Source organism: Tyto alba, unplaced genomic scaffold (assembly GCF_018691265.1).
Source record: "Tyto alba isolate M040663 unplaced genomic scaffold, T.alba_DEE_v4.0 Super-Scaffold_14, whole genome shotgun sequence".
NCBI classification, from domain to species: domain Eukaryota; kingdom Metazoa; phylum Chordata; class Aves; order Strigiformes; family Tytonidae; genus Tyto; species Tyto alba.
This window is the reverse complement of record NW_024881276.1, coordinates 53,718,252-53,744,975: the sequence shown is the minus strand read 5'-3', so window position 1 is coordinate 53,744,975 and position 26,724 is coordinate 53,718,252. Positions and strand designations below refer to the sequence as shown.

At 49.7% G+C, this 26,724-nt stretch overlaps 1 protein-coding gene across 2 annotated transcripts; it reads left to right on the top strand.

The window, feature by feature from the left end:
• Positions 1 to 73: 73 nt before the first annotated feature.
• Positions 74 to 16,895, top strand: DRD3 (dopamine receptor D3). Of its 2 annotated transcripts, none has more exons than XM_042788642.1 (7): positions 74 to 106; positions 3,152 to 3,443; positions 10,081 to 10,193; positions 11,416 to 11,558; positions 12,678 to 12,874; positions 13,771 to 14,116; positions 14,962 to 16,895. In XM_042788642.1, exons 2-7 carry the CDS (start codon positions 3,162 to 3,164, stop codon positions 15,156 to 15,158), a joined length of 1,278 nt encoding a protein of 425 aa, XP_042644576.1. In that variant the 5' UTR covers positions 74 to 106; positions 3,152 to 3,161; the 3' UTR covers positions 15,159 to 16,895. The 2 variants fall into 2 exon arrangements, with proteins under 2 accessions (XP_042644576.1, XP_042644578.1); XM_042788644.1 differs by having other exon boundaries at positions 13,771 to 14,001; positions 14,962 to 15,015.
• Positions 16,896 to 26,724: the final 9,829 nt, after the last annotated feature.

Sequence of the window (26,724 nt, the reverse complement as noted above, 5' to 3'; positions counted from 1 at the left end):
GGCACCGGCACCGGCACCGACACCGGCCCCGGCACCGGCACCGACACCGGCACCGGCACCGACACCGGCACCGGCACCGGCGGTGCCACGGCCCGGCGGGCCGGGGGTAAGTCCTGATCGCTGCCCTCCGCCTCCCCTCCCGCCCGGTGCCGGCGGTTCCCTTCCCCGCAGCTCTCCCCCCGCCCCGGGTTTCCCCAGCCTCCCACTCCCCCCGCGGCATCGCCGGGACACACGGCAGACCCGGCCCGGGGTCACGGCGGTGAAGCCGCGGAGCTGCCGCTGCCCCTCGGGTGCCGGAGCGGCGGGCGCGGAGCAGCACCCGCGGCCGGAGCCGGACCCAAAGCCGCGGCCACGCGTGGACCCTGCGCTCGGACCCCGGAGCCCTCCCCTGCTCCCTGTACCCCACGCTCGGACCCTGCCGTCCGAACTGAGACCTACGGGAGGAGCATCCCTCCCTTTCCCCTCCGTCTGCTCGTCCCCACGGCAGCGACCCTTGTCACAGCCCGGCTGCCCCGGGTGGTGGGTACCCCGGTACCCCTGGTGTCCCGGTGTGCCTGTACCCCTGGGTCCCGCCACCCCCCATATGTGGGTGTCCCGGTACCCCGGCACATCAGCATCCCCGGTCCCCTGGCACTCGCCTGGTTTGGCAGCACCCCGGCCACGGGCAGAGCGAGCAGGGCTGGGGGGTGTGGGGCAGTCCAGGGTTGGGGGGCCTGGCAGGATTGGGGGTGGAGTGCTGGGAGGGAAGACTGGCCTCCAGGTGAGAGAGGAAAGTAGTGCTTTAGGCTGTAAGGGCCAGGAGACGGGGCAGGAAACCTGCAGGCAAACCGTGTGATGCGGTTCCTTAAGCCTTTTGGTTGTACCCTGCGTGATGTTTTGTTCATTCCCTGTCACGGCTTTGCTTATCAGCTAGGCAGCTGCTTAATGTAGTTTGTTTTTTGTTTTTTTTTTTTTTTTTTCCCCAATGCTACAGAACTAGCCTTTGATGGCCCCAGACAATACAGATTTCCCAGAGCGGGAGCTGTGTCAGTGCAAGGGACGCTGGAAAACAAGTCCTGTCTTTAGGTGGCTGCAGCTGAACTGTTTTATGAACAAACAGTCCTGGGCTCAGCAGCAGCGCTCACGCTACGGGAAATCCTCCAGATCCAGTGGAAGGCTTAACTTCTTTGTCAGGAGCAGGCAGAAGAAAGATAGAGAAGGAAAGGCAAGCACAGGCACTTTCAAACAAAACACATGCCATAAGAGATTTGTTTCAACCCTGTCCTGAGGGATCTGTGTTCATGGGACAGAGGGAAGTTCAGTTTCTGTCTCATTCAGCCTTTGCCCTCTCTCAACTACAAAGCAGCAGGGGCAAGAGACACCAGTTTTAAGGATGAATATATGCCAAAGGGTTGGAGCAATTTATACCTATTGCACAGCTACTCTTCCAGGAGTGTGTGCATCACAGATGCTGCTGCTCAAGGGGTGAGGTGGAACAAAGAATTATTTATACCATTGGCATTGCAACATTTTGTCCTTGCCTTTTGTACCTGTCACGCTGATGATGAGTTCAGCAGTGGGAGCACTAGCAAAGAAAAAAAAAATTGGATACAAGCGATTAAATGTCACAGAACAACCCTGGGACAGCAGCCTTCATACTCCTGGAAAAAAAATCATCTTCCTTCGAAGTCAAGAAAGGGTAGGTTCCTGAGCACAATCACGAATCCATTGTAAGGAAAAGAAATGCAGAGTAGCCTGCATCCTTCCCTTAGTTCATCCCAAATGACAAGTTGATTTGCTCTTCAGCACAGGAAGCGCGTCTTCTGGCCAGGCATGGAAAACACGGAGCGCAGTGTGGACGAAATGGGGGCAGCACTGACAGTCAGGCTTTGGCAAGGCAGGCAGGGCTGAAGCAGAGCATTATTTGAGCAGAAGGCCTGAGACAGAAACACGTCGCAGGAAAGAGTAATTCAGTAGGTGGTGCTTGCTGCCAGGCGGCCAGGGTTCAAGAGGCTGCTTGAGCACTGCAGGTGCGGTCTCTCTGCCAGGCTGCCGAGCACTCGAGTGCATGAAGTTATAGAAGATGTTTTTTGATGAGGGAAGGGGGAGGGTACTTCCCAGAAGAAAAGATACTAGGTCCAAGCTTCTGGACAAGCCATAGTTTGGGTAACTGCGTCGGGTCTCCCTCAGCACTACTGATTGTTGTCTTTCAGACTGCGCTCTTGCCCGGCTGACTTGTACTGCGGTGTGACTTTGGTGCATCTTAAAACCATTGTCACTTTCTGTACAGGTGCATTGGTTGGTAAGATGCTGTCTTAGTTTGGGCTGAAATAGAGTTAATATTCCTTTTCAGGGACTAGATGAGTGCTGTGTTTTGGATTTAGCTTTGGGTTTGGTATGGGAAGAATGCTGAGAGCACACTGATGTTTTCAGCTGCTACCGAGACTTCAAGGACTCCCCGACTCTCCATGTCCTGCCCGTGCGCCAGGGCACAGGGAGCAGGGAGGGAGCACGGCCACAGCACCTGACCCTAACTGGCCAGTGAAATATTCCATATCATGGAACGTCATGCTCACTATATAAAGAAGGGGTGGTCGGGAAGGAGCTCTCTCTCTCTCTCTCTCGCTTCTGGGATTGCGATTGTGGGATCTTGGTATCTCGGGGTCGCTGGCCGGGAACGGGCTGGGGATTGGTCAGCGGGTGGGGAGCAATTACGCTGTACATTGCCTGTTTACATATTTCTTTTTGTTTTCCCCCATCATCGTTATTGTTCTCATTTTATTGCCATTATTAAACTGTCCTTATCTCAGCCTGCGAGTCTCCCTTCACCCCTCTAATCCTCTCCCCCATTCCCAGGTGGGGAGGGGGAAGGGAGGGTGATTAGCTGCGGTGGTTGGTTGCCGATCAGGCCCAAACCACGACAGGTGCACCTTTCAGATGCACACAGGAGGCAAAATCTTGCATTCTTCTCTTGGCTTAGATTCAATGAACACCAAAACAGGCCAAGCAAGGCTTTGAGCAAGGCTCTGCCTATATATGAGCAGGAAAAGAAAGACCTCTATAACTGGCTTGAGGGAAGTATGAAAAATCATACACCATCCCCAAAAGGTACTGTTCCCCGCAATTACTGTAGAGCTCTGATTTTCAGTCACCTCTTCCTTTCCCTTTGCAGCGGCACCCCCATGGCCCTCTTCACAAGAGCCAGCAGTCATCCTAACACCACCGACCCCGCTCCCTGTGGGGCAGACAACACTACAGAGCCTGACCCCCCACACTCACACGCCTACTACGCCCTCTGCTACTGCATCTTGATTTTGGCCATCATCTTTGGGAACGTGCTGGTCTGCTTAGCCGTGCTGAGGGAACGCACCTTGCAAACCACAACGAACTACCTTGTGGTGAGCCTGGCGGTGGCGGACTTGCTGGTGGCTACTTTGGTGATGCCATGGGTGGTGTACCTGGAGGTGAGTACATCCTGGGAAAGATTAGCAGGTTTTAACCACAGTACGAGTTCACCAGCATAGTGCACGCTCTCAGGATAGGCCACCTGTGGTACAGATAAAATCCATCCGCATTTTAACCCCCCCATCTAGCTCTAGGGCACTTGTGGGGTGGGTGGCAGCCCACGATGTCGCACAGGTGACCCTTGTGGGCTGGACACGTGCTGGACAAACGCACCACAGTCCCACCTGTCAGCAGATACCCTGAGCCTTGTTCTTCCTGGCAGAGCACAGCCTCTTTGAGCTTGAATGGCAGCTGGGCTACAGCCAGTAATGTAGATCGTGTGTTCTGATGTGCTAATACCACTTTCATCTGAGCATCCTTGAAGCTGACTCCATCAGCCAGAAGGGTTGCCAGTGAGCACCATGATGATTCAGGAATGGAGGGGGAGGCAATAGGGTGGAAGTACCTTATAGGAACTCATCTTGAAGCCCAGATAAATCCCTGCTCCTGTTGGCCAGAAAACAAGCGAGGGCAGTCAAATCCTCATCTCCTGCGGAGTTTGAGAACCTTAACATCCGTGGTGTTAGGTCAGCTCCAAGCAACCTTCTCCAAGCAGGCTGACAAAGAGTTGAAGCTGAAGAACGTGCTCCAAAATCTCTTTAAGTCATGTGAGCATTTTCACAATAACTTCAAAGGACTCATCAAGCCCTTGGGGTCTTATTCTCCATTTCCTTGTTCTTCGCACATTGGTCAATGTAAAAATGTACTGGCATGACCATGCACAGTATGGACAACACTGTCAGATATAGGGCAGCAAAGACGGAACCCAAGTCCCCCCACAATGCAGCAAAATCCTGAATTACTGAAGCTGCTCCCAAGGCAAATGTTTTTACTAGAATAAATATATGAAGGTATGCTACAACTGACATTTTTGTCTGTTTTTTTCACCATTTTTACACTAATTCACAAAAAAATAAGAGGTCTAAAAAAATTAGAGTGACCATCTATCAGCCTTTCAGCTGAGCCCTAGTAAGCTTTCAGCTGAGCCCTAGTAGCCTGTTCTCGTGCTAGCAGAGACAGAATAAGCCTCTGAGCTGTGATCTTGCTGAAGCCTCATGCTCTTTCTGTAAGGGGCAAGCTGGGATCAGGCTGAAGGTTAGGGTAAATAGTCCGTTGGCAGCTGCCCACCTTTGTCTGACCTCTTTCCCTCAAAACAAAGTAGAAGCAGAGAGGGATTTTGACTTGTGCATATGGGCTGCACAGTGCGTGAACAGAAAGTAGGACAAGACAGGACAACACCAGCAAATGCCAGACCTACTGTGTGGGTACAAGGAGATTGGATCAAGTGGCAGAGGACTGGCAGTGGCCTACAGCCCTCCTCTGCCACCGGAGTAGGTTGAACGGGCGACACAGCTCTAAACCTTGGCACCCAGCCTGGGCATTTCCCTTGTGTTAATCCAAGCCACTCGCCCAAGCTGTGCCCTCTGCAGTCTCAGCAAGGCTACAATTAAGAGAAATTAAGGGTTTGCTCTGGGTATAAGCATTGTTAATAAGGGCACTAGTGTTAATTATTTATGTATAGCATGGCTATGGAGTGAAAGAATGAAGAGAGCACGATGATACTGCATGTGTGATCATGCTCCTAATGAAGTCAGTAGCAACATTTAGACCAATCTGTGTGGAGCGGTGCTAGAGGTGGCCTGCAGGGTGTGTACAGCTCAGCTGTGTGATATTGAATGATTAAAAAGCAAGGAGTAAGTGGGGGAAGGGGGAAGCCATCCCAGCAAGACAGAATTAGACTCAGCAATTTTACTGCAACTAAAAAATATTATTAAAAAGTCAAATTTTATTTCAGACTTAGAAAATACTTAGCACTTGCTCTCGCTGTGGACAGGTTGGGAATGAGGCATATATGTGAAGCAGCCTCTTCCCCCATGCAGTACTGTGGTCACGATTTGTGAGCACAACAGTAGGTCTGTTCCCTAGTTATGTTTGGAGACCCATTCAAGATTAATTTCCATTCGTGGAGCTTGCATAATCAAAGTAGCTGATCCAAGAGTCACCCAAACAACAGGGAGAAGAACCCACACACGCCCCAGCCCCAAACTACCACTTCCAGCATTGCACAGTAATAGCCTGGAGAACTAGGCTGTAGGACTCCAGCAAGACTAAGATTTAAAAAACATTCCAAAAAGCCCCAAAGTCGTTTAGATATTTGCTGCTGTTTATGGATCAGCGATGCTACCAATGAAGCAGAAATGGCATCATGCTTCAGTACACTATGGGCCTGGAAATTGCCAAGAAATCATTCAGTCCCCAAAAACTATGTACAATGCCTATTAATCTACAAACATTTGCCAAACCAGACATCTGAGACCTGGCCATTATTTATGGAGAAGCTAAAGGTGGATGAATACCTCGGATTTAAATGTCACTTGTGAACTTTGTGCTTTACACTCATTATCTAGAGTCATCTGTGGCCTGGACCTTCTCCGCGAGATTTGTCGTTTTACCACTCGTGCAGACCAGAACTGTCTCTTTCTGAGAAGTTTTTTGGGAAGGCTGTGACAGAGCAACAATAGGAACATTTTATAACCTCAAAATCCCCATCTCCCCCTAATGAAGCTTCTGGCACAGAAATGCCATTCGGCACTGTGGCTACCAATCTTCTGGGGCTAATGGATAGGTCTAATATACCAGTACTGTGACCCCAGTGCCTTACTGACCTCTGATGCTCTGGCTGACGTGAGGACAAGCTCACCAAGGTTTCTAAGACAGAGGCGTTAGGGTATCCTGCCCACTGGAGTCTGTTGGCATTAAATACTATCATGCCTCGTAGTCATTGTATAAGTGGAGGAGGACATGTAGCAGCATGGCCTGGAGCATTCTCCTCAGTCTTTTCACAGCATCCAGTTCTACCTTCAAAGGGAAAAAAGCTTCAGAAGATGATTGTCACTGAGGTCCCAGTCTGCAGCTCTGTTCAGAGAGTGTGAGAGTAATTCCATCTCTTCTTCCATGGCTCTCAAAGCGGGGCAGTGAGACCTACAGCTGCTCTCTGAGATGAAGGAGCTCGCCAGGCGACCGTCAAAGGGAGGACAGACAACTGACCGACTGCAGCTCAGCAGTTTACTGACAGCATGCGTGCTCTTAGTTACTCCCACCATGCAAAAACGTAAGCAGCTATCTCCCACCTGCGGGGGAGCTAACAGCATCCCCAAGAAGAAAGCTCTCTTAAACACAAAACATTTAAGTGAGCATGGTTAGGTGCACCGCTACTTACATGCCTGTCATCACCTGGTGCAGCTTTGTGTTCATCCTTTCCCATCCATGTACTCCTCAATACAGTATCATCATACATATCTGATTTACAGAGGTTCTTTTGTTTATTTTTAAGGATTCAGGAGAGTGATGGATTTGCAAAAGTTTATGAATGCACAATGATTTTTTCTTTTTTTTTTAACTGGAAGACTTCCTTTAGGGTTGGAAATTTAAAAATAATAATATTGCAATTTTGTGGATAATGCAGACTGGACATCAAGAAAGATGAGGTGAGAACCTGACCTGAATAGTCTATAGGGAGCTTTAGCATTGTCTTTGATAGAGCCAGGATTTCATCCTGGACTCTGTTCCCACTTCTGCCACACATGCACTGAGTGGTAATGAGAAATGATATCAGCTCATCTCTCTGTGGTTCGCTCTCATCAGCTGTAAGAGAATAATATTTGACCATCCACCTCACCCAGGCAGTTGTGAGGATTCATTCATTTAATCTCTGTGATGTGCTTTGAGATTCCTGGATGAAAGACACCAGAGCGATAAAGAACAGGTACCCTGCCAGCACATGAAAACCAGAAATGCACACTAGCAAGTTCTAGCTGCTGTAGCAAAGATGAGCGGAACAGAGCAATGAAAGGAAGAGCAGAAATAGATTTTTAAAAATTATGAACAAGGCCTATAATAAAAAGGCCCTTCTTCAGTGTTAAATTCTGGAATAAATTCTGTGTTCGCACACCCCACAGGTAAATATTAACCACTTCACTGGCTTCAGCAGAGGTACTCCCCATTTTAGAAGTGGCTGGTGGAAGTGAGGATGGTTTATAAGCCCAAACGTTTTGATCTGTCAAGCATCCACTTAATACAAGCTACAGTTTAGCATGCAGGTGGTGTGAATGCATCATCCTGAGAGGGTTCACTTCAGAGCCATTCCCACCACCACCACCTTCAGTTTTAATGGCTCGCATTCTTGAGCTTAGCATCTGAATGTGCTCAGGACCTTGGAAACTCCCTCAGTTAAGTGCTTGCACATCTGCTGGGGAGCGGCAGCTGGCTTTCATGCGAACACCTGGCACCAGCTCCTGGTGAAATATTCTTCAGACTCCACAGATCACACAGACACTGCACTGCATTTTGCCTCAGACTACAGAAACATCCCTTACTGGGTCCCACTGCAAAGGCTTCCAGCATTCATATTGTTTTTAACCTATTTTGAGGTTGTCAAGCAGATCTCAAATTGTGTGACTAAAGAAAAAACGGTGTTGAGTTTCTTTGAAACCTGAACCTACCTATTAAGGTCCTTAATTTCAGATGGACAGCGTTCAGTTTGCACATCTTGTAGCCCACCTAATTGTGCAGAAAACCTCTAAGGGTTTGGGATTTTTTGTTAGTTTTTTTTGTTTGTTGTTTTTTTTTTTTTTCCTTTGCTTGCTTTTTTAAAAAAGAAAACAAACGAGCCCCACAGGTATCAAAGAACTGAAGACAAAAACCCAGTTCCCTACTGCATTTTGCAAGCCAATTCCCCTTTCTCTCCCTTGCATTCATTCAGAGTCAGGGGGTCTAATGGAAGACGCCAGTTCAGTAGCTGGCTTCTGACATGTAGCAGCTGGGTCCAGCAGAGAATACCCTAAAGATACAGGTCACCTCAGTGAGTTTCTGTGCCCACGTGCGGGAATTCTGGCACAAACCAACCCATTGAAATTTCTCAGGATTATTTCTTAAACAACTGTGAAAACAACTCGCGCAGACTGAATTCTGTATTTATACAAATGCTTCTTGCTGCAGGGAGCCACGTCCTTCCTAGGCATCGACACTTGTTGCAGGGTTGACCCCACCACCTTAGAAGCCAAGCTTACTTGTGGCACCCTCTCCAGCCTGATCTGGGATGAGTATTTTTGAGTAGGTCTTGAAAACCTCAAAGGGTGAAACCTGCACGGGCTCACCAAGCAACCGGCTCCACCGCCTCACTGGCCTCATGGTCAGAATGTTTACCTTCATAACCAGTTTGCACCTTTCTGCTTTCAACTTACGCCTGTTGCCTCTTGTCCTCCCACCACACGCTGCTGTGAAAAACCTGGCTCCATCTTCTTAGTAATTTGGCTCCAACTTTCTTAAAAGCCTCCCACTAGGCACTCGGAGTCTGCTGTTAGCCCCCCCAAAATCCACCGCTTCTCCAGGCCAAACAAGCCCCGTTCCTTCAGCTGCTCCTCACAGGACAAGTGCTCCAGCCCCCCGGGACTGTCTTGGTGGCCCTCCGCTGGACTCGCTCCTGTTTATCAATGCTTTTCCTGTAATGGGGCCCCAAAACCGAACGCAGAACTCCAGATGTGATCTAAATGTAAGCAGAGAGACAAGGAACTAGCTCCGGTTCCTGATAGCTTCCCAGGATCCAGCTGAACCAGCAGTATCTACGGGGTTGAAGGCTAAAATCCAGCCTCTTTCCAAGCAAGGAATTTCCTCCCTCTTTCTCGCTCAGCCCCCTTCTCCAACTACCACAGTGTTAGATTTGTTTGCTCTACTCATCCAACGGGCTTATCTGTTGGAGGGCACTCTGCCTCCTTGTTTATCTCCTACAAGGAGTGGGTGCTGAGGCAGACCACCTTGCTCTGAGCCAGGTTATCATCCCAGCCCCGAGAAGAGCAGTGCCACATGGTGCTGGGAGCATATTGTTGTCAACCGAAAAGGTCATTGTCAAGAGCTTGATGGCTGGGCCAAAAAATGCATTTCTCCATCACAAAGATTGGCCACAGCTAAGCTTTCGTGATTACACACTTCAGATTAAAAATTCAAAGCAACCAGAACAAAAGCTCAACATGATAGCAAACCAAAACTCTTTATCCAAATAGCTTGTGAGCTCTCACTCAGATCTGATAATGAAAAGCTGTAACTGAGATAGGAATCCAAATAAGGTTTTAGAGAAGCATCAGGTCTCAGGTCTCTGTTTCATACATAAATGCATAAAATTTGTGGCACTTTTCCACCTCACTGCCTGCAAGAGGTCGCCAGCAGCTAAGATAAGAAACACTTACAGCCCTTAGATATTTCTCAGATAATGCTTAATCAAAGGATATATACAGCGATATCAAATTTAAATCAATTTATCATGCTAGGCCTGAAGGGAAGAGATAGCTGCTATCAATTCCTTCACCTTATCTCCCTCTGTAAGAGTAACTAAAGGGTTGAAATCAAGGTGTGGCTCCTTCTCCACGACCTACAGCTGTGTTATCTTGCACACAACATAGGCGCCTCAGTTTCCCTCTGCACATGAGAGTGGACGTGAACTCATCTAGCTGATGAGACACTTGGAGGAGAGCACCTACCTGTAAGTAATTTATCAGGACTCGGTGCAGAACAAGGCTGACAGTTTTATGGTTGCTGCTGCAGGTGACAGGAGGAGTCTGGACTTTCAGCCGCATCTGTTGTGATATCTTCGTCACCATGGATGTAATGATGTGCACAGCCAGCATTTTAAACCTCTGTGCTATCAGCATTGACAGGTGAGAGCCCGCGGCATCCAGGGGGATAGTCTGGAGGCGGGGGTCAGCCCCGTACCCCAGCATGGCCGGGACAAGGAGGTGGGGTTTGCACAGGCAGTATGGGTGTCTTCAGGGGCACAAACGTCCCTGCAAGTCTATCACTGCCATTACAGCGATCAGTGTGGCTCTGCCCACGTGCTAGAAGATGCCTCCACTTAAGGGCAGAGAGGCAGAAGCAATAGAACATCACCAATAGGGAATCAACCACTTGCTCATGCTTTTTGAAGGCCAGAACCAGAACTGATTATCTAATTCTTGTTGAGTCTCAAAGAGCGTTTCTCCTTCTAGAGACCTCACTCATGAAGTTTTAATAAACCAAATCCTGCCATATACACAGGGAGGGGTGAAAATTATTGCTGTGCACTCTTCAGCCTTGCCCTGTTTTTCTGCATCTTAAAATTGAGCCTTTTTTAAGCAATACTGAGGGCTAGGAGCCACGACCTTGGCACACGTGGTGCTGTTAGGACTGAGGAGTGAGGGAGGGAGGGAAAAAACACTGCATGCTGTACCTTTTCAATATGTGGCTCAAGGGTAATTGTACAAAGCAGCTCTCAACGTTGGATTGCTCTGGTGTTCCTCCATGGGAATCTTTATCGCCACTTCACTTTGCCTCTGTCTGCAAGGAGCAGCCCCTGGGCTAGCCTAAAAACATGACTCTTGTGCCTTCCAAATCCTAGCCTTGCTGAGCTGAGTCCCCTGGGGCACCCTGGCAGCCAAAGGCCCCGGACACCCACCCGTGGGCAATCCTCTGGCTGTCGGTGAGGCTGACACCAGAGCGGGCAGCCGAGGCACGGGGTGTAGCAGGCTATGGTTGCTCCAGAGACTGCTCTTTCCCAGCAGTGCATATAACCTTAGGGGCTTGAGGGGTGGGGGTTTCTTGGGGTTTCTGGTCCCAGCTGCTATCCCAAACCTTGTAGCTTCACAGTGCCGGCAGTTTTGCAGAGCATTTCTCTGCAGGGCTGCCAGCTAACTCTGATTTCCTCTGTTCCTCCCCTCAACGCCCCCGCTCACCATTTCTACAAAATCACTGATCCCATCATCTGATCTCTCTTCTCCTCTTCCATTTCTTCACCACATTCACCATCATGTTCCCTATGTGGCTTTCATTTCTCCCTTTAAAACCTGGTCCTTTTCCTCCTTCCATTCTTACCTCTCCTCTTTCTGGAGCTGGTTTGGTCCGCAGATACACTGCAGTGGTGAAACCAGTTCAATACCAGTACAGCACTGGGCAAAGCTCCTGCAGGAGGGTCTCTCTCATGATCGTGATAGTCTGGATGCTGGCGTTCGCAGTGTCGTGCCCTCTCCTCTTTGGCTTCAATACTACAGGTAGGTGATATCCCAACCAATAGCACACAGAGAGGGGTTGGAAATGGAGCTGCCCTGTGCATGGCCAGGTTATTTAACATGGGTCCTGCAGACTTTCCAAGTTATAGGAAATTTTAGGGAACTGGAAAGCACACTAAGGAGGGTAAGAAAAATCTCCAGTGCTTGGAGAGCAGATGTGCTCTTATCTATAAACTTGCCATTTGCTTAGGAATGACACCAAATATTGCTCTGAGGACAGACCTGCCTGCTTTACTGCCAAATCAATGCCCATCAAAGTGTCCAGGTCTAAAGATCCCTCCACCCAAGCAAATCTCCAGACATGCAGAACGTCCAACACACACACGCACATCGGACACTGCACCTTGCTGATATCAACAGGTACAGACACACGGTTTTAAATCTGATGCAGGACACATTTCTAAACAGCAAGGATTGCATATTGGCACTGCTTCTGAGAAACCTCCTACCCATCCAACCGGCTGTTGTGTTTCCTCACCTAATCCCTTGAGAATAGCCAACAATTTAGTCTCCTCCCTGGAAGCAGGTTGGTCTTTCTCCTTCTCCCCACCTAGGGCAGCCCATTCATTCTCCCTGGAGGCAGAGGGGCAGGGGAGCCTTCTTCCCCCCGGAGCCACAGGCAGAAGTTCTCTGCTCCCCATCCATCCTCTATGCAGTGCTGGAGGCGAGAAGGGACAGGGGGTGGGAAGAGCTGCAGTCTCCCCCTGCCTGGTCCAGACAGGTGGGGGTGAAGGCATAACTCTGCATCTAGGCAGCTCAGAGGCTGTCAGAGGAATAGGAGGAAGGACAAAAGGAGAAAGGATCCTCTGAGAAAGTATGGGAATAGACGTGAGAGAAGAGGGCAGAGCTGTTGGCCAGGAGAGCAGGCAGATGATGCTGGGTCATGCTAGATGGCCCTAGGTAGAGTCCTTTTTAAGCGTCAGTTAGGTGAGTGGATAGGCCACAGTATAATTTACAACAACAGAAATAGGAGATACTTGCATTCCTTAGACCACCTTTATCCCCTGGCTGCCTTTTGACTTGCTTTGCCAACATACCAGAGGCCCCTTGTACCAAACGAAAGCAGCTCAGCCACTCCTCTCTCTCTCTTCTCCTCCCCAGCGGATCCCAGTGTCTGTTCCATATCCAACCCTAGTTTCATCATCTACTCCTCTTTGGTGTCCTTCTACCTCCCCTTCATGGTGACCCTGCTGCTCTATGTCCGGATTTACCTCGTGCTAAGACAAAGACAAAAGAAGCGATCCCTCACCCGGCAGGGCAGCCAGAGCGCCAGCACCAAACCGTGTTATGCACACAATGTAAGATTCACATGAACCCAGTGGGAGCTGTCAAAAAAGGACGGGGCATGCATCATCTCTCCTCCTCAAGGAGCCAAAGCGCAGAATAGAAAGCAAAAAGAAGGGACATGGCATGTTTTCATCCCATCCCTCACCCATACACCATGATATTCGAGATGCAGAAGCTCCAGTTAAATCCTTTTCAGCCCTCTAGAAAGAGGATACTCCCTGTGTATCTCTGCCCTCTAGAACCAGGCCACTAGAAAAGAACACAGCCTACTTCAATATTTCTTCAGAGCAGGGCTTTCTCAGCCATGCAGAAGTCTGTCTGATTTCTTCATTTATTGATTTTTAATGTCTTCATTTATTGATTTTTTTGTTCTATGAAGCTTTGTTCTCAGGGCTTTACAGGCTTTAACCTAGATTATTTAAAAAAAAAAAACAACTTTCTCAACTGACAGATTTAAGAGGTCAAAATGCTTATGGTGCACGGAGCATTTGTTCCACTGACCTTTCTAGATGAAATATCTGCAACCATGGGAACCAGCACAATGGTTTGAAAGGGATCGCCTGGTCACGCCTATCCACTTGTTTTACCCATTTTCTCAGAGTGAAGCTACATTAAAAAAGGGTGGGGATGTTAAGGGAAGGAGGGCCAACACAAAAATACAAGTGAAAGGTTAGCAAAGCAGGTGTTCCAGCTCTTCTTGTTCTCATGCTTCTCCTTGGTGGGATGGAGGCAGAGTTGTCCAGTGCTGGTTCACTCCTCTGATAAGCCAAGGTCAGTCCAGAGGCTATAGTGCGTACCTAAGAAGCAAGTGGGGCTAAGGATGACTCCTACAACTCTCCTCATCATCCTTTGACCCAATGAATGGTTTGGATGGTTCCCAGTTCCTCTGTGTCATCCTCTTTTGCAGGAACACCTAGAGAGAAAAGCCTTGCCAAACAGATGCCAAGGCACCTTTTCCCCCTGTCTCCCGCTCAAATGCTCAGGCCAGGAGATGTCAACCAAAAGGAAGTTGTTGACTGTCTTCAGCCTGCAGCGGTACCGCAGCTTCTGCCATGAGGCATCCCTCACCAAGACACCAGGGACTACACGACACAGCAGGCTGGAAGAGAGGAGAAAGAGTATGAAGCCAGGACTGGAGGTACGGAGGCTCAGCGATGGCAAAACCATCAGCTCTTTGAAGCTAGCGCACCAGCAGCCCCGGCTGATTCAGCTTCGGGAAAGGAAGGCTACACAGATGCTAGCTATTGTCCTGGGTGAGTGAGAGCCACTCTGTCTAGTGGGGTGCAAGGGGTGATGGCTTGGGACTTGCAGGAGCAAGGAACCTCCTAATACAGTATTGAGATTGAAAAAATGCAATCCAGGCCCAGGCTTTGGCTGTCACTGCTCCACAAACTCAGGAGAGGCAACAGTGGGACATATAGGGATCTAGGGTAATGCCAGCAACTGTTGAGAGCCAAGCATGTTAGTGTTTTATTTGCCATGTTTTGTTACCCTTTTGTTTTAAATCAGTGGCCAGCAAGCCCTGCTAGAGGGAACAACAGCCAACACCTTTGCTTTCCCTTTTACTTCATTATTATTGTTGTAAAGCTGAAGCAATCCTAAGTTTCCATACACTCATCAGTTCTTAGATCCAATTACGGAAGGGGAAACTGAGGCAAGGAGCAGCAGAGGAACAAGCTCATAGAGCTGTATAGAGAAGCCAGGAGACTGGTACCCCAGTCACCTGCCACGGTCACCAGATGCACTGCTACCCCTCATTAACTCAGTCGTAGCAGGGAAAGAATGCAGCCCCGGTCGTAACTGATGAAAGCAGCCAAGGCAGCAGTCTTTCCCTCTAAGATGTGGCCACTCGCTTTTGTCTGTCACCAGGCCACCCCTGAAGTCCCATCCATCCATTCACGTAACTGGTCCCAAGGAGCCTGAGCTCTTGCCAAGTCGCTCTGTATCAGGAATAAATGTCACCTTCAGCGTTTACCAAATGCAGACACGTGCATGGAAATAGTGAGAGGGTGGAGGGAGAGGGCACAGGCGCAGGCCCCTTTCCAAGCAGTTGCTTCTCTGAAGTCATGGGTGGCTTTCCCCTTCTCTCTCAACCCAGGGGCATTCATAGTCTGCTGGCTGCCCTTCTTCTTGATTCACATCCTCAACGCCCACTGCCCGTCCTGCCACGTGCCCCCGGGGCTTTACAGTGCCAGCACCTGGCTTGGCTACGTCAACAGCGCCCTCAACCCCATCATCTACACGACCTTCAACACCGACTTCCGCAAAGCCTTCCTCAAGATCCTCTGCTGCTGACCGCCGGGCCGCGACTGGGCGGGGGACGGGGCGCCGGGGCCCTTCCCTCCCTCTGCTTTACCCGCTGCGGGGAGCGACGCGCTCCCCTCGGCCGCGAGCGGCCGGCGTGACGCGGTCACTGCCAGGCACCCCCTGCACCCAAGCGAAGAGCAGGAACGCGCCCCACCTGCACCGCTGGCTTCCCACACCGAGCCTCAGGCGCTCCTGCTTGAGACAGCACAAGTGCTTCCCGCTTCTGGGGAGGGAGGGCAAGAAGACACAGAGTCCAACCGGTGAGTCCCTGGAAGGTCGGCCACCGCAGCTGGGAGTGCACGGGACCCGAGCGGGCAGCTTCTCTTCTCTCCCCTGCCTACGCGCTGGGAAATCCGCATTTGCCCTCCCACTGCTGGAGCCGCAGCCTGCAGAAGGCACCCAGCTCACGCGCAGCAGTGCTAATAAGAGGGCAGAACGGGACCTCTTTGATAACGATCCTGATCCCTCCGATCAGGAGCCAAGAGCAAAAATTTGGCAAGGAAACTTAGAAACGGAGCACTGATAGAGAAATGACATCATCTCTGTTGTCTCCAGCAAAAGGTTTGCCCGTAAAAGTGGGTCAGTCTCGGTGCTTGAGAAATCTGCCCCAGTTGCAAATGAAAGCTTCCCTTGTGCTGCCAGCTTGTATTTTATTGCTCCTTGCAAGGCAGTGAGGTGGCTACCACCCCTCTGGTAGGTCAGATCGTGTGAGAAGTGCAACATGATCACAGTGCCCCCTCTCTTCCTAACCCAAGGACCAGCAATAGATCGGCCACTACTTATCTACCACGCACCCAGTCATCTATTGGGGCCACTAAGTAATGAACAAGGCCTTGGATGGCTCCAGCCATGCCTGCAGTAGGCTCAAACCTGTTTTTTTTTCAGCCAGGGCACGTTGCATGCACCCTGTCTCAAAACTTGTTTGTGGTGTCTTTGGAACCAGTCTCTGTTTTTGCTCCTCTCCTCATCAAGAAGCACTGCAAGATTAAGGGTTTGTCCTGCCTGACTGCTGCAGTAACTCCTGTTATAGCCCACAACCTGAGGTAGAGATGTTTCAGTAACATCCCTCCCAGTGAGACATGACGTGTGGCTCGGGATCAGACCCAGGACTCTCCTGGCTCCCCTCGCCGACACCCCTGTCAGCACACAAGGATTTCCATTCACCCCAGCTGCCAGGAGCTGGACACAGGTAGCCCTGCCACCGTCTCCTTTCCCAGCTGTATTTTACAAAGCCATCTCCAGGAGTTCCTGGATGAAAACACCAGACAAGCCCTGCCGTACCATGTCAGCTGGTCTCGTGTCAGGGCACTCTAATGCTCTTCTCCTTGTATAGACAAACCTAACCTGGGACAGCCTTGACACATTTCTCTCATCTTCCCCCGCTCCCTGTACCAGACCAGAGGCTCCAGCTCTCGCTCCCAAGACCAGGCTTAGCTGTGCTGCTAGCCGCAATTGTTTGACAGCTTTGGGTGTAACTGTGTGTGCCGTCTCTGCCTGCGTCCATGCCACAGCTCCTCTGTCTGGGAAGGGCTTCCTCTCTTTACTAATATAAAGCCAAAACCATTGTCCTCCACCTCTGGAGCACATAGCAGAGCTCTAGCTTCTTCTTTTGTTTGCCTTTTGGGACGAGATGCTTGTGGACAGCATGTGTTGTTTGCCTGGGGAGGTGCCCTCCATACTGCATTGTAACTGCATTAATCCAATAAAACGCAGATGTAATTGGAACTTTTGGTACCTTTGTAGCCATTCCATAAGCCTTTTCCCACCTGTAATCCTCTTAAATGCTTTCCTTGTACAAAACGTTCATCCTCCTCGACGCCCACAAGAGGTCTTTATTATTACTTGCATTTTACTTGCAACTGGGAAAGAAACAGACAGCTGCTGCAAGCACTTCCAGCAGATGAATTCTGAAAATATGGTCAAGTAGTTTCCCTGCTATGTCAGGCAGGCTTGAGGTAGCGTTACTCCATCTGCTCAAAGTTGCTGGACAGCACGGGAGGTACTCGGAACACAGGATATTGGGGGGTATCAGTCTAGTCAATCAACCTGTGGACAGTAATTCTCACTAGAATGCTTCGTAACACAGATCACCAGAGACCAGTTTCAGTTGTTTTATATACACAGTTGACAGGAAGGTGGAAACAAGGAAAAAGATCTTTTATAGGGTGACTAGGTCCATATCAAGCCCTGGCCTAGCATCTCTCAGGTGTCATGTTCAGTCCGATCTTTCTTGAATTCAAGTGTATTCTTCAAAAAGTGATCCCCAAGGCGATTCAGAATAGAGGTGAGGAACAGGAGGTGTGGCAGAAGACCAAGCAGCATTTTGGTACCCACATAGCTATGAGGGTTAGGGAAAGTTCTATATCTAAAAATACGGTCCTTTATTTAATAATTATAATTTGAACTATCAGATCACAGAACTGACAGCAACGTCTCAAACTATAACCTGCTATGGACAAAAAAAAAAAGACACCACAAAACCTACCCATAATTACACAAACTCAGCTCCAACAGAAAGCAATCTCTCTCCCCCTCACTCAAATGCTGCTTGAGCTCCATGCCCAGTTTTACTGTGGCAATATGAACATAGGCAGCCTCACGGGAAAGGCCAAAGAACAGAAGCAATCAAAGGTGCAACCAGTCGACACCCCCCCACCCCCCCGCCCTCCTCAGGAAGCCGGGGGGACAGCTGAGGAGCCCCCACTCATTATTTGCAGTAGAATAATCCGCACTCCCTCATTTTTTAACTGAAATGCCTCCTCCTAACCTTTGTTTTCTACCATGTTTTCATCTTTGCTGTGTTTTGGTTTTTTTTTTTTTTTTTCCCCTGGCTCCACCACTGGCTGGAAGAGGAGGGGCGAGCAGTGAGTCTGTACTCTGCTGAAGAACCACAGACATTGTACAGGGCTTCACTTGCATGCTGATACTCGCATTAGAAGAGCGTTTGGAGAACGCAGAAAGCTCCTCTCCTGCAGAGAGAAAGAGGGAGCTCAGAGACCGCCACGGGCTGTAAATAACTCCTGGTGTCGGGAGACCTCTGCTCGGACAGCGCGGCTGGGCAGCCATGCAGGCGCAGCAAGGGGTCCCGCAGCCTCTGCTCCCCTTCACTCCGCCCCACCAGGCAGCAGGAGTGGGATACCCAGGGCCCCCGACGCCAGGTGCCGTTTGTAAACGAGCCAGGGGACAGAATAGCCAGGAAGCATCTCTACTGTAGCTGAGGAGAGTTAAGACCCTTTGGAGACGAAGGATAGCTGGCAAAACCCACTGGGAACAGCAGCCCCCCCGCCCCGGCGCACGGTACAGGGCAGCCATCCAAGTACTGCCTGTCTAGACGCAATTACAGCACGCCTGAGAAATGGACTGAAAAACACCATTTATCCCCTGCCTCCACCGCTTCTCCAGGCAGACACGTATCCCAGCTCGCAGCGCCGTGGGCTCCAACCGAGCTGCGGGAGCGCAGGTGAATGAGCCACTGGGCCCGTGTACCCCCCCCCACACACACACACACACCACCACCCCCCCTTGCCCCCCTGCTTGCCCACGGTGAGTGACACTCACCCAGGTTAGCGGGCACCGCAGCTCTCACAGCACCGCACTGACTCGGACAAAGCCACAGAGACCCTGCTCTCCTCCACGTGTACCTGGGGCGCCCCGGGGGAACGTCGGTGGTAGGTGTGCCACACGTTGCATGCCTCAAGTTTGCTGCTCCTGCCTGCGATGATGCTCTTTAGGGGCTCATAAGCAGCCCATCTCACCCAAGCATGTGCGTGTACCTCCCAGTGACCTCCCTGGAGGGACACGGGGGTCCCTGACGATGGCTCTGAGGTGTTTTTCTTTATTTAGAGCGTAAAACATTTAAATAAAATGGATTATGAATCTGTAGTTCACCGTAAGAGGGTTTTCCAGAATAAATGGTAAGACTCTGACTCTGGGCTGAAAAGGACAGCCGGGCAGGCAGCAATCTACTTTCCACGGTGGCTCTCAATCTGCAACCTGTGCTCAGGCTGCTGTGTGGTGGCCATGATGGTAGAGGGTATTTAAGGTGGGTACCAACTGTCTGAAAACAAGGCAAGACAAGACAACCCAGCCTGAGCGGCTGTCCATCACTCACTCCTACAAGCATGGCAAGCAGAAGCAAGCAGAGAGCGTCTCCACAGCTCACTGCCACCCCTTCACAGACTACCAAAAATTATTTCTATTTAGGCTGCTGTATGGTGGTTGCTGTAGCTACTTTTGTGGCTTACTTGGGTGTAGGCGCAACAGGAGGTGTCTATCGCAGATCAGAGCCCTGCGTATGCCCCATAGCTCTTGGCTGTGTTCTCAAGGGCCACGATTTAGACTTCTGGTCTATGATCAAAACCACAGGTTACTCAAGGTAGTAAAACCTTAAATGGTACCAGGCACCAAACTGAAGCCATCCGGACCTAAAATCAGCAGTTCTTATGTGGAGTTTTACATTGTAAAATGTAAACAGAGAAGAAACCATAAAACACTCTCCCCCATCGGAGGCAGCAGCAGGCATGGGAGGCACCAGGTCACGCAGGAGTCTTCAAGCAGGAGAGCACAAGTTCCCGTGGGGCAGAAGGTAAAACAATCTTCCATGAGGGAAAAGCTGCCTGCGGAGAAGGCAAGGAATTGATGGAGGAGGCAGGTTCCACCTGCTGGCATGGCCCTGCTGCTCCGCAGGTGCTGCTGCTCAGCTCACGTGCTCCAGCACACCTTGCAGCAGCTGTTGGACACCTTGTCTCAACAGTCGCAGCTGCAGCTAGACATTAAAGCAATGCCATTGGCCAGACTACGGCAAGGACAAAGCCAAGTCTTGCAGAAAACCTTGGTTCCGCCGGTATTCCTCCCTAGAGTCCCTAGGGGAGGGGCAGACGAGCTACTCAGCTGGACCCCGCTGTGGGGCTAAGCACCAGCAGCTCCCCCCTGGCTGTGTGGGGGGGTACCGCTGGAGTCTGCTGTATTACAGCTTCTTCTGAGGGGCATCAGAGTGACCTGGGGGACCTGCTTCCCCAGGCTGGCCCTCTGTCCACAGCTGGGGTCAGCACAACCTGCTCAGGCCAGCAGCCCCTCTGGAAGGGGCAGCCTTACTCAAGACAGAGCTTGACTTAAGCTTATTGCAAAGCAAAGCCCTGTCTCAGTCCCTGTTACTGATGTGCTGGTTTTTGAAGAATGTCTAGTCAACACCAGCATTTTGAGGAAGGATCAACAGGCTGCAGGCTGCTGATATGGTGATGCTCAGAAAATAACAAATAGGAATTACAGGCACCCAGAGGATGCTGGTACCAATCTGATTAGTTTCAGCCAAGTGTGTGATGTTTGCTCACGAAGTGATAACAGGCTCTGGCAGCCTTCAGCCTGCAAACGCTCCTGGCTGTGAGGTGTCTTGTTTCCCAGAGAGAAGGGGCACATCAGCTCTTCCTCAGACCAGTGTGAGTACCGCAAATCTGAATTAGCCCTAGAGTGAACCACTGAAGTGAACTTTTCCTCATCTAATGGTAATAAAGAATTAACATACTGGTCATCTCCTGGTGGTATCTTATCACCTGACCTGCTGCCTTAGGAGCAAAGGAAGGCTTTACTAGGCTGCAGGCAATTCAAGAGGTAAGGGATTTGAAACAGTATTTCTTCAAAGTCAGCATCAGCTGTTCCGTACATCTTGCTGAATGATATTGAACAGGAGGTAGAAGATACATCCCAGACCAATCCTGCTTTTCAGTCTCAAACGCCACTGACCCAGCTATGCTCATTACTCTCCAAACAGTCAATCTCAACTCAAGACAGAGAGGTGACCTTTCTTGTTCTGCTTCCCTGGTATCACTCATATCACCCTTTCTTGGTTTCATGCTGCCTCAAGCACCAGAATGGGAGACCATCAGCTCTGATGCCAACCACTCCTTTCTCCAACAGGAATGCTCTTTCTCCCTGGCCCAGGAGAGGAATTCTCCTGAGCCTCCCTCATGATTCTGGCCCCACACCAGTGAATATCTTTCTGCCAGACACTGGTCTCATCTCGTCGCTGAATGCCTCTGAAAATGTGAGGCAAAGAAGAAGAAAACCCCTAGAGCCAAAGAAAACTAACATAATTAAAAATTAATTTTAGTATAATAATTTAAGCCTCTCAGCGAGACAAGCACCAGGCTGCTGTAAGTTTGGCAATGTGGGGGAGACCTTTCTGGTTCCCTGCCCTGGGGACTCTTGTCAGTTTTAATACGTTTTAACCCACAGCTGTGAGCATGGTGAACAGCACAAATAAAGGCTACTTTTCACTGGACGGAAGCACAGTTACTATGGAACCTTACACTTCTCCCTGCCACCCTGTGCCACGGCAGAAGGGCTGTGGTGCAGGCGGGCTGCTCATCTTGCTATGCCTCAGCTGAGAGGCGGCAGCATTTCTGCCTGTCTGTGGGGGATAGGCAGAGGGAGACGGGCAGATCGTTAATGCTGTAGGATTCCCTTGAATATCTGTGATGGCACTGGCCGAGGGGAACAGGGGAGCCAGCTATCGGGGGCGAGTCTAGCACTCAGTCCCCCCTCAGCCTCCGGTGCGAAGGCCACCAGCATTACTCTGTAGCCTTTTGCCTTTGTGAGCAGGGGTGTAGCAGCCACTGCTAAACTTCCTGAACAACAACAGAATGCTTCTTCCTCCTCAAGGCATGCATGAAACAAGGGATGTAAAAAGGCACATGCCGGTGTCGTCTGCAGCTTGATGTTGGCAATGCTACACGTGGGCATACTGCACAGCTCCCACTCCTTTCTTTGCTGGCCTTGCCAAATTCTAATCATCTTGTTTGCCTATGCTCCTTCCTCCCAGATGCTCCATCTCCTGCTCCCTTCCTCGAAGATGCTGCATCCCTTTGAAGGCTTCGGCTGCCTGCCAGGCTCTGGGTTCTCTCCCATCCCAGTTCACTCAGCTTCATCTGAGGAAAGCATCTGGCTTTCCTCAGGGCTGGTTTCCTCAGCTGTTTTTCGGCACATAGTAGCATTAAATTTGACATTACGTTGTAGATGGTTCCATTTCAGCCTGGGAAGCACAGTGTAAAAAGCTCAGGACAGATTTGTAACCTCTGCTGACTTCCTGCAAGATGTTAGCTACGTCACTTCAATATCTCCCCCGATTACCTCACCTAAAGGCAAACCAGTCGTTCTCCTGTGGAAGGAGGGAGCAACGAGCACAATGCATTGCTACAAAGCCACCTTCATGTCATGTTTTGCAATACATGTATGGTACCTCAGAAAAGCAGTCAATGCAAGAGCCAAAGGTGTCACGCACACAGAGCGCTGGAATGACTACAGGAACTCTGGCCAAGGACCTTAAAACCACTCGTTCCTTTTTTGGAAATCTGTGGTGGGCCATTACATCTACGGGTTGTAGTTTTTAGATCTTTTCTTGTCCACCAATCTGCAAATCAACCTGTTTTGCAGGTACAAACGGGTGAGATATACCTTGTCCTGTAGAGCCACAGGCATGAATTTCCCAGTGCACTGGCCATCCCCTTGACCAGAAAACACTTTACACAGTAGCAGGGGGATAGGGAAGGCAGGAATCTGGCTAATCCTCAGATGCCTGGCAGATCCAGACACCTCTAGTTATCATTTCTTCACATATGGCCCTGTCCCCACTACATAGCTTCTTAAATATTCAGGCTGAAGTTTGAAATAACCCTGGTTAACCAGATAACCCCTTCTCATCCAAACCTGCTTCCCAAAGAGCTCTGCAAGATGTCCGGACACACAAAGAGCTGCTCAGCAGAGGAGGCTTTCTCTGAAGTTGTTGAAATGATGGGGAGTGAGCAAGGCCCGGAGCTGGAGAAGGCATGGCAGAAGCACAACAGAGAATCCCACCGTGTTGTACTTTCATCTGACCAGTCTAATTAAATTGTACAGACAGATGTAGCAGGAACCGGGCAGTCCATCATCACCTGCCTCACTGCGAGGCAGGGAAGGATTTGCCTTTCCCAGCCAATATGCCACCAGGGAGGAGACTCTGTGCTCTGGCAGAGCCATTCCCAGTGGCAGCACCAACAGGGAAACGAGCATTTTGCTGCAGGAAGATGCTTTTGTGCTGGCACCAACTTTGCCCATCTGGATCCAACTTCTCAAAGGGATTTAACTTCATTCTCTTTTGTTTGAAAAGTCTTATCGTGCCTACGGAACGTGCTTAAGGAAGGACAGTAACGTGTGCTTGAACATCTTTAATAGTCTGAAGACACAAGTGGTCCATTACCAGAAAAGAGGTCCCTAGAGAAATAGGTAGATGACCCCTGAGTACGACAAATAAGACCATTAAACTGGCCTGCACCGTCATCTATTCTGTGCATGTCCTCCATATCACAGAGGAAACCTCTCTGAAATTACTGAGAGGAAGGTTTAAACATTTTATTGGGGCCCTTCGCCTGCCAACTCAGGTTATGAATCAAAAATCAACAGGGCTCAGGAAGAAAAAATAGCTATCCGATACTCAAAAGCACCTCTGAAACGTACCTGGAACCGGTTTTTCTATGCATAAAAACTCCATTATCTGAAAGCCCTCTGGACCTAAGAGATGTAGAAATAAATTAGACACCTTGCTGGAATACTTCTAGTCTTGGGCAGCTCCTGCAATCCTGCTGAGCCACAAAAGGGCAGACCCAGAAACTGTCAGACAAGGCTTGACAGAACCTGTCATGGACAGTGTATCCCTAGTAATTTAGAGGATGGATGGGGTGGGTGAATGTGTGGGGAAAGAAATTACATACCTGAAGGAAAGGAGAAAACATTTTTGTGATAAACCCATTAGATTATTTTTTTTTTCCTTAACACATTTTAAAGCGTACCTTTGAACCTGCCAAAGAGTCTGCAATGTTAAAACAGCTTTGAAAGGAGTAAGTTACTGAGCAGCATACTGATGAAGTGGCCAGAAAGGCACAAGACTTAGCATTTAACATATGGCCCTGCCACTTATTCTCATCAGAAAAAAAAAAGAGTATGAAAGATTTTTCTTTATCAAGGGAAAGGCCACATTAAAAGTGTCTAAGGGGAAGACATTCAAGGGTCTAATGTTTTTGTAACACACCATCTCTTTTGTATGCTGCTCTGCTCTTTTGTATTTTGCCATTTGGGGATGGATGGCAGTCAAGGATGTTTTTGCAGTCTTCTGTGCTAAGTAAAGTTAATTTAGCACAGAAATTTTTCCACTCCTTAGTCATTTCAATTTCCACTTCTCCAAGAAAAGTTTTGTTTTCTTCATGTAGTTTTCTTCCCCATATTAGGGCAAGAAGTCTGTTTTTGAAAGAAATTATATCCCTGCTTGGAAATAAAATACAAATCTTTCTAAGTCACCATGAAAAATGTTGCTTACTTTTTACAATGTGAGCTGGGACTGACAGATAGATTGAAAACTTGTGTACATACATCAAGTTAAGGTTGTTTCAGGGTTAGTGCAGTTCGTTACGGTGTTCGTTAGATAATGAGCAGATGTAACTGGTCAAATTTTGCCCTATTGTTCACTTTGTGCAGCTCTGGCAGGCAGATGCACACACATACAAGCTAAGCAGGGAACCCTAACAGTAAAGCTTGATCAGTATGACTGGAGAATGAACACAGCAATACGGGAAGACTGGAAGGCCAGAAGGAAAAACAGAAGGGTTATTGATGGTTGGCGTGTTATAGGCACTTAGCTTAGCAGGTCACCAAGATCCCAGTACAGCTACTGTCCTGGGTTGAGTGAGTGGTGGAGTTTTTTGGTGGCAGGGGAGGGGGCTATAGGGGTGGCCCCCTGTGAGAAGCTTCTCGAAGCTCCCCCAGCTCCACGTCAGCTCCACGTCTGTTTGGGAAACTGAGCCAATCGGCTGCGCCTCTGCGATAACGTATTTAAGAAGGGACGTGGTGAGGAGCAGTTGGACTGGTGAGGAGGAGTTGCTGCAGCTGCGTGAACACCAAGGTCAGTGGGGGAACGGAGGAAGAAAGGAGGGGGGAGGTGTGCCGGAGCAGAAACCCCCCTGTATCCTGTGGTGAGACGGCAGGGCAGCCCCCCCGCTGCCACCCATGAAGATCTACGGTGGAGCAGACATTGATTTATGGCCTGTGGCTTCTGCTTGCCTGATCAAGGTTCTGTGCCCGAAGAAGGCCGGGGTCTCATGGGAAAAGGCAGCCCCGCTGCTGTAATTCGGTGCTGGGAGGATTGCAGCATGCGGGGGAGTCCCACGCCGGAGCAGCTCGGGAAGGGCTGCAGCCGTGGGAGGGAATCCAGTCAGAGGAAGTTAGTGACCCATGACGGAGCAGTGTGGGGAACGCTGCGGCCCATGGGAGGAATTCATGTCAGAGAAAGCTTGTGGAGGACTGTCTCCTGTGAGAGGGGGACCACGATGGAGCAGGAGGAACAAGTTCCAGACACTCCCCTCACCGAAGATGAAGGAAGTGGCAGCACTGACTGCACCCCCCATTCCCTGCCCCTGCGCCACTGGGGGAGGAGGTAGAGATATCGGGAGCAGAGCTGAGCCCGGGAAGAAGGGAGGGGTGGGGGGAAGGTGTTCTCAAAATGTGGCAATGCTTCTCACTGTCCTAGTCTGTTATGTGTTGTTAGTGTCTGTAATAAATGTATGTTCTTTTTTTTCTTCCCCTAACGAGTCTGCCTTTTGCCTGTGACCATAACGGGTGATTTGCCCTCCTGGTCCTATCTTGAATCCCAAGCCTGGGATTCAAGATTCTCATCGCTGGAAGAGAAGGGAGGAGTGAGCGGCTGTGTGGTGTTGGGCTGCCAACCAGGCTCAAACCATGACAACCAGCAGTAAGGCTACCAACCTAAGAATGCAGGCAATGCAAGGAGGACACAGTAGTTAGCATCCCATATTCACTGTGTCTTCCCAGAGCATCCCCGACAGGCCTCTTGGACACAAGCATCTTGGTGCCCGAGTGTTGGGCTGACTCGTGCATTTTGGTGATGGTGAGTATGTGACTATGAAGGTGTCAGTGAATGAGAAGTTTTAAATAATCACTGTCACCTCCCCTAAGGTTTCGCACTGACACTTGCAACATTATAGAAACAGACACTGCAGAAACAGGCATTGCAAGGTCCCAACATTACCATCCTATCCTGCATTCCTCTTGAAAGAAGCATAAAATGTTCTTGTTTCATTAAAACTCCCTGCCCTTTAAGACAGGCAGACCTTCTACCTCACGCTGTATGTCCAGGACACTATCTCCAAGTTTCCCAATGCTGCATCAACATTAACCATAAGGTATTTTTTGAAGTGAGGATATCAGTCCGGCGTTTTATGTAGTTTCTGTGGCTGAACTATTACCCGTAATTTCTGTTTAAGGACAACAGTAAAGCCGCTTTGGCATCATTTCTTTAGGATCCTGTGGAACATAAATGCAGTTAGTGCAACACAGTAGATAAGGCTGGAATGGTAGGACGGACTCCGACACCATTGTGTAGCTTCCCAGGGAGATAGGGATGCACTCGGAATGCTGACAGGGAAGCTAAAAACTCCTTATACTCTATGATAGTCATTCTGAAGCAAGATATTAAAATGTTAAAACATTAAAGAAATGGTGAAGAAAAGCAAAC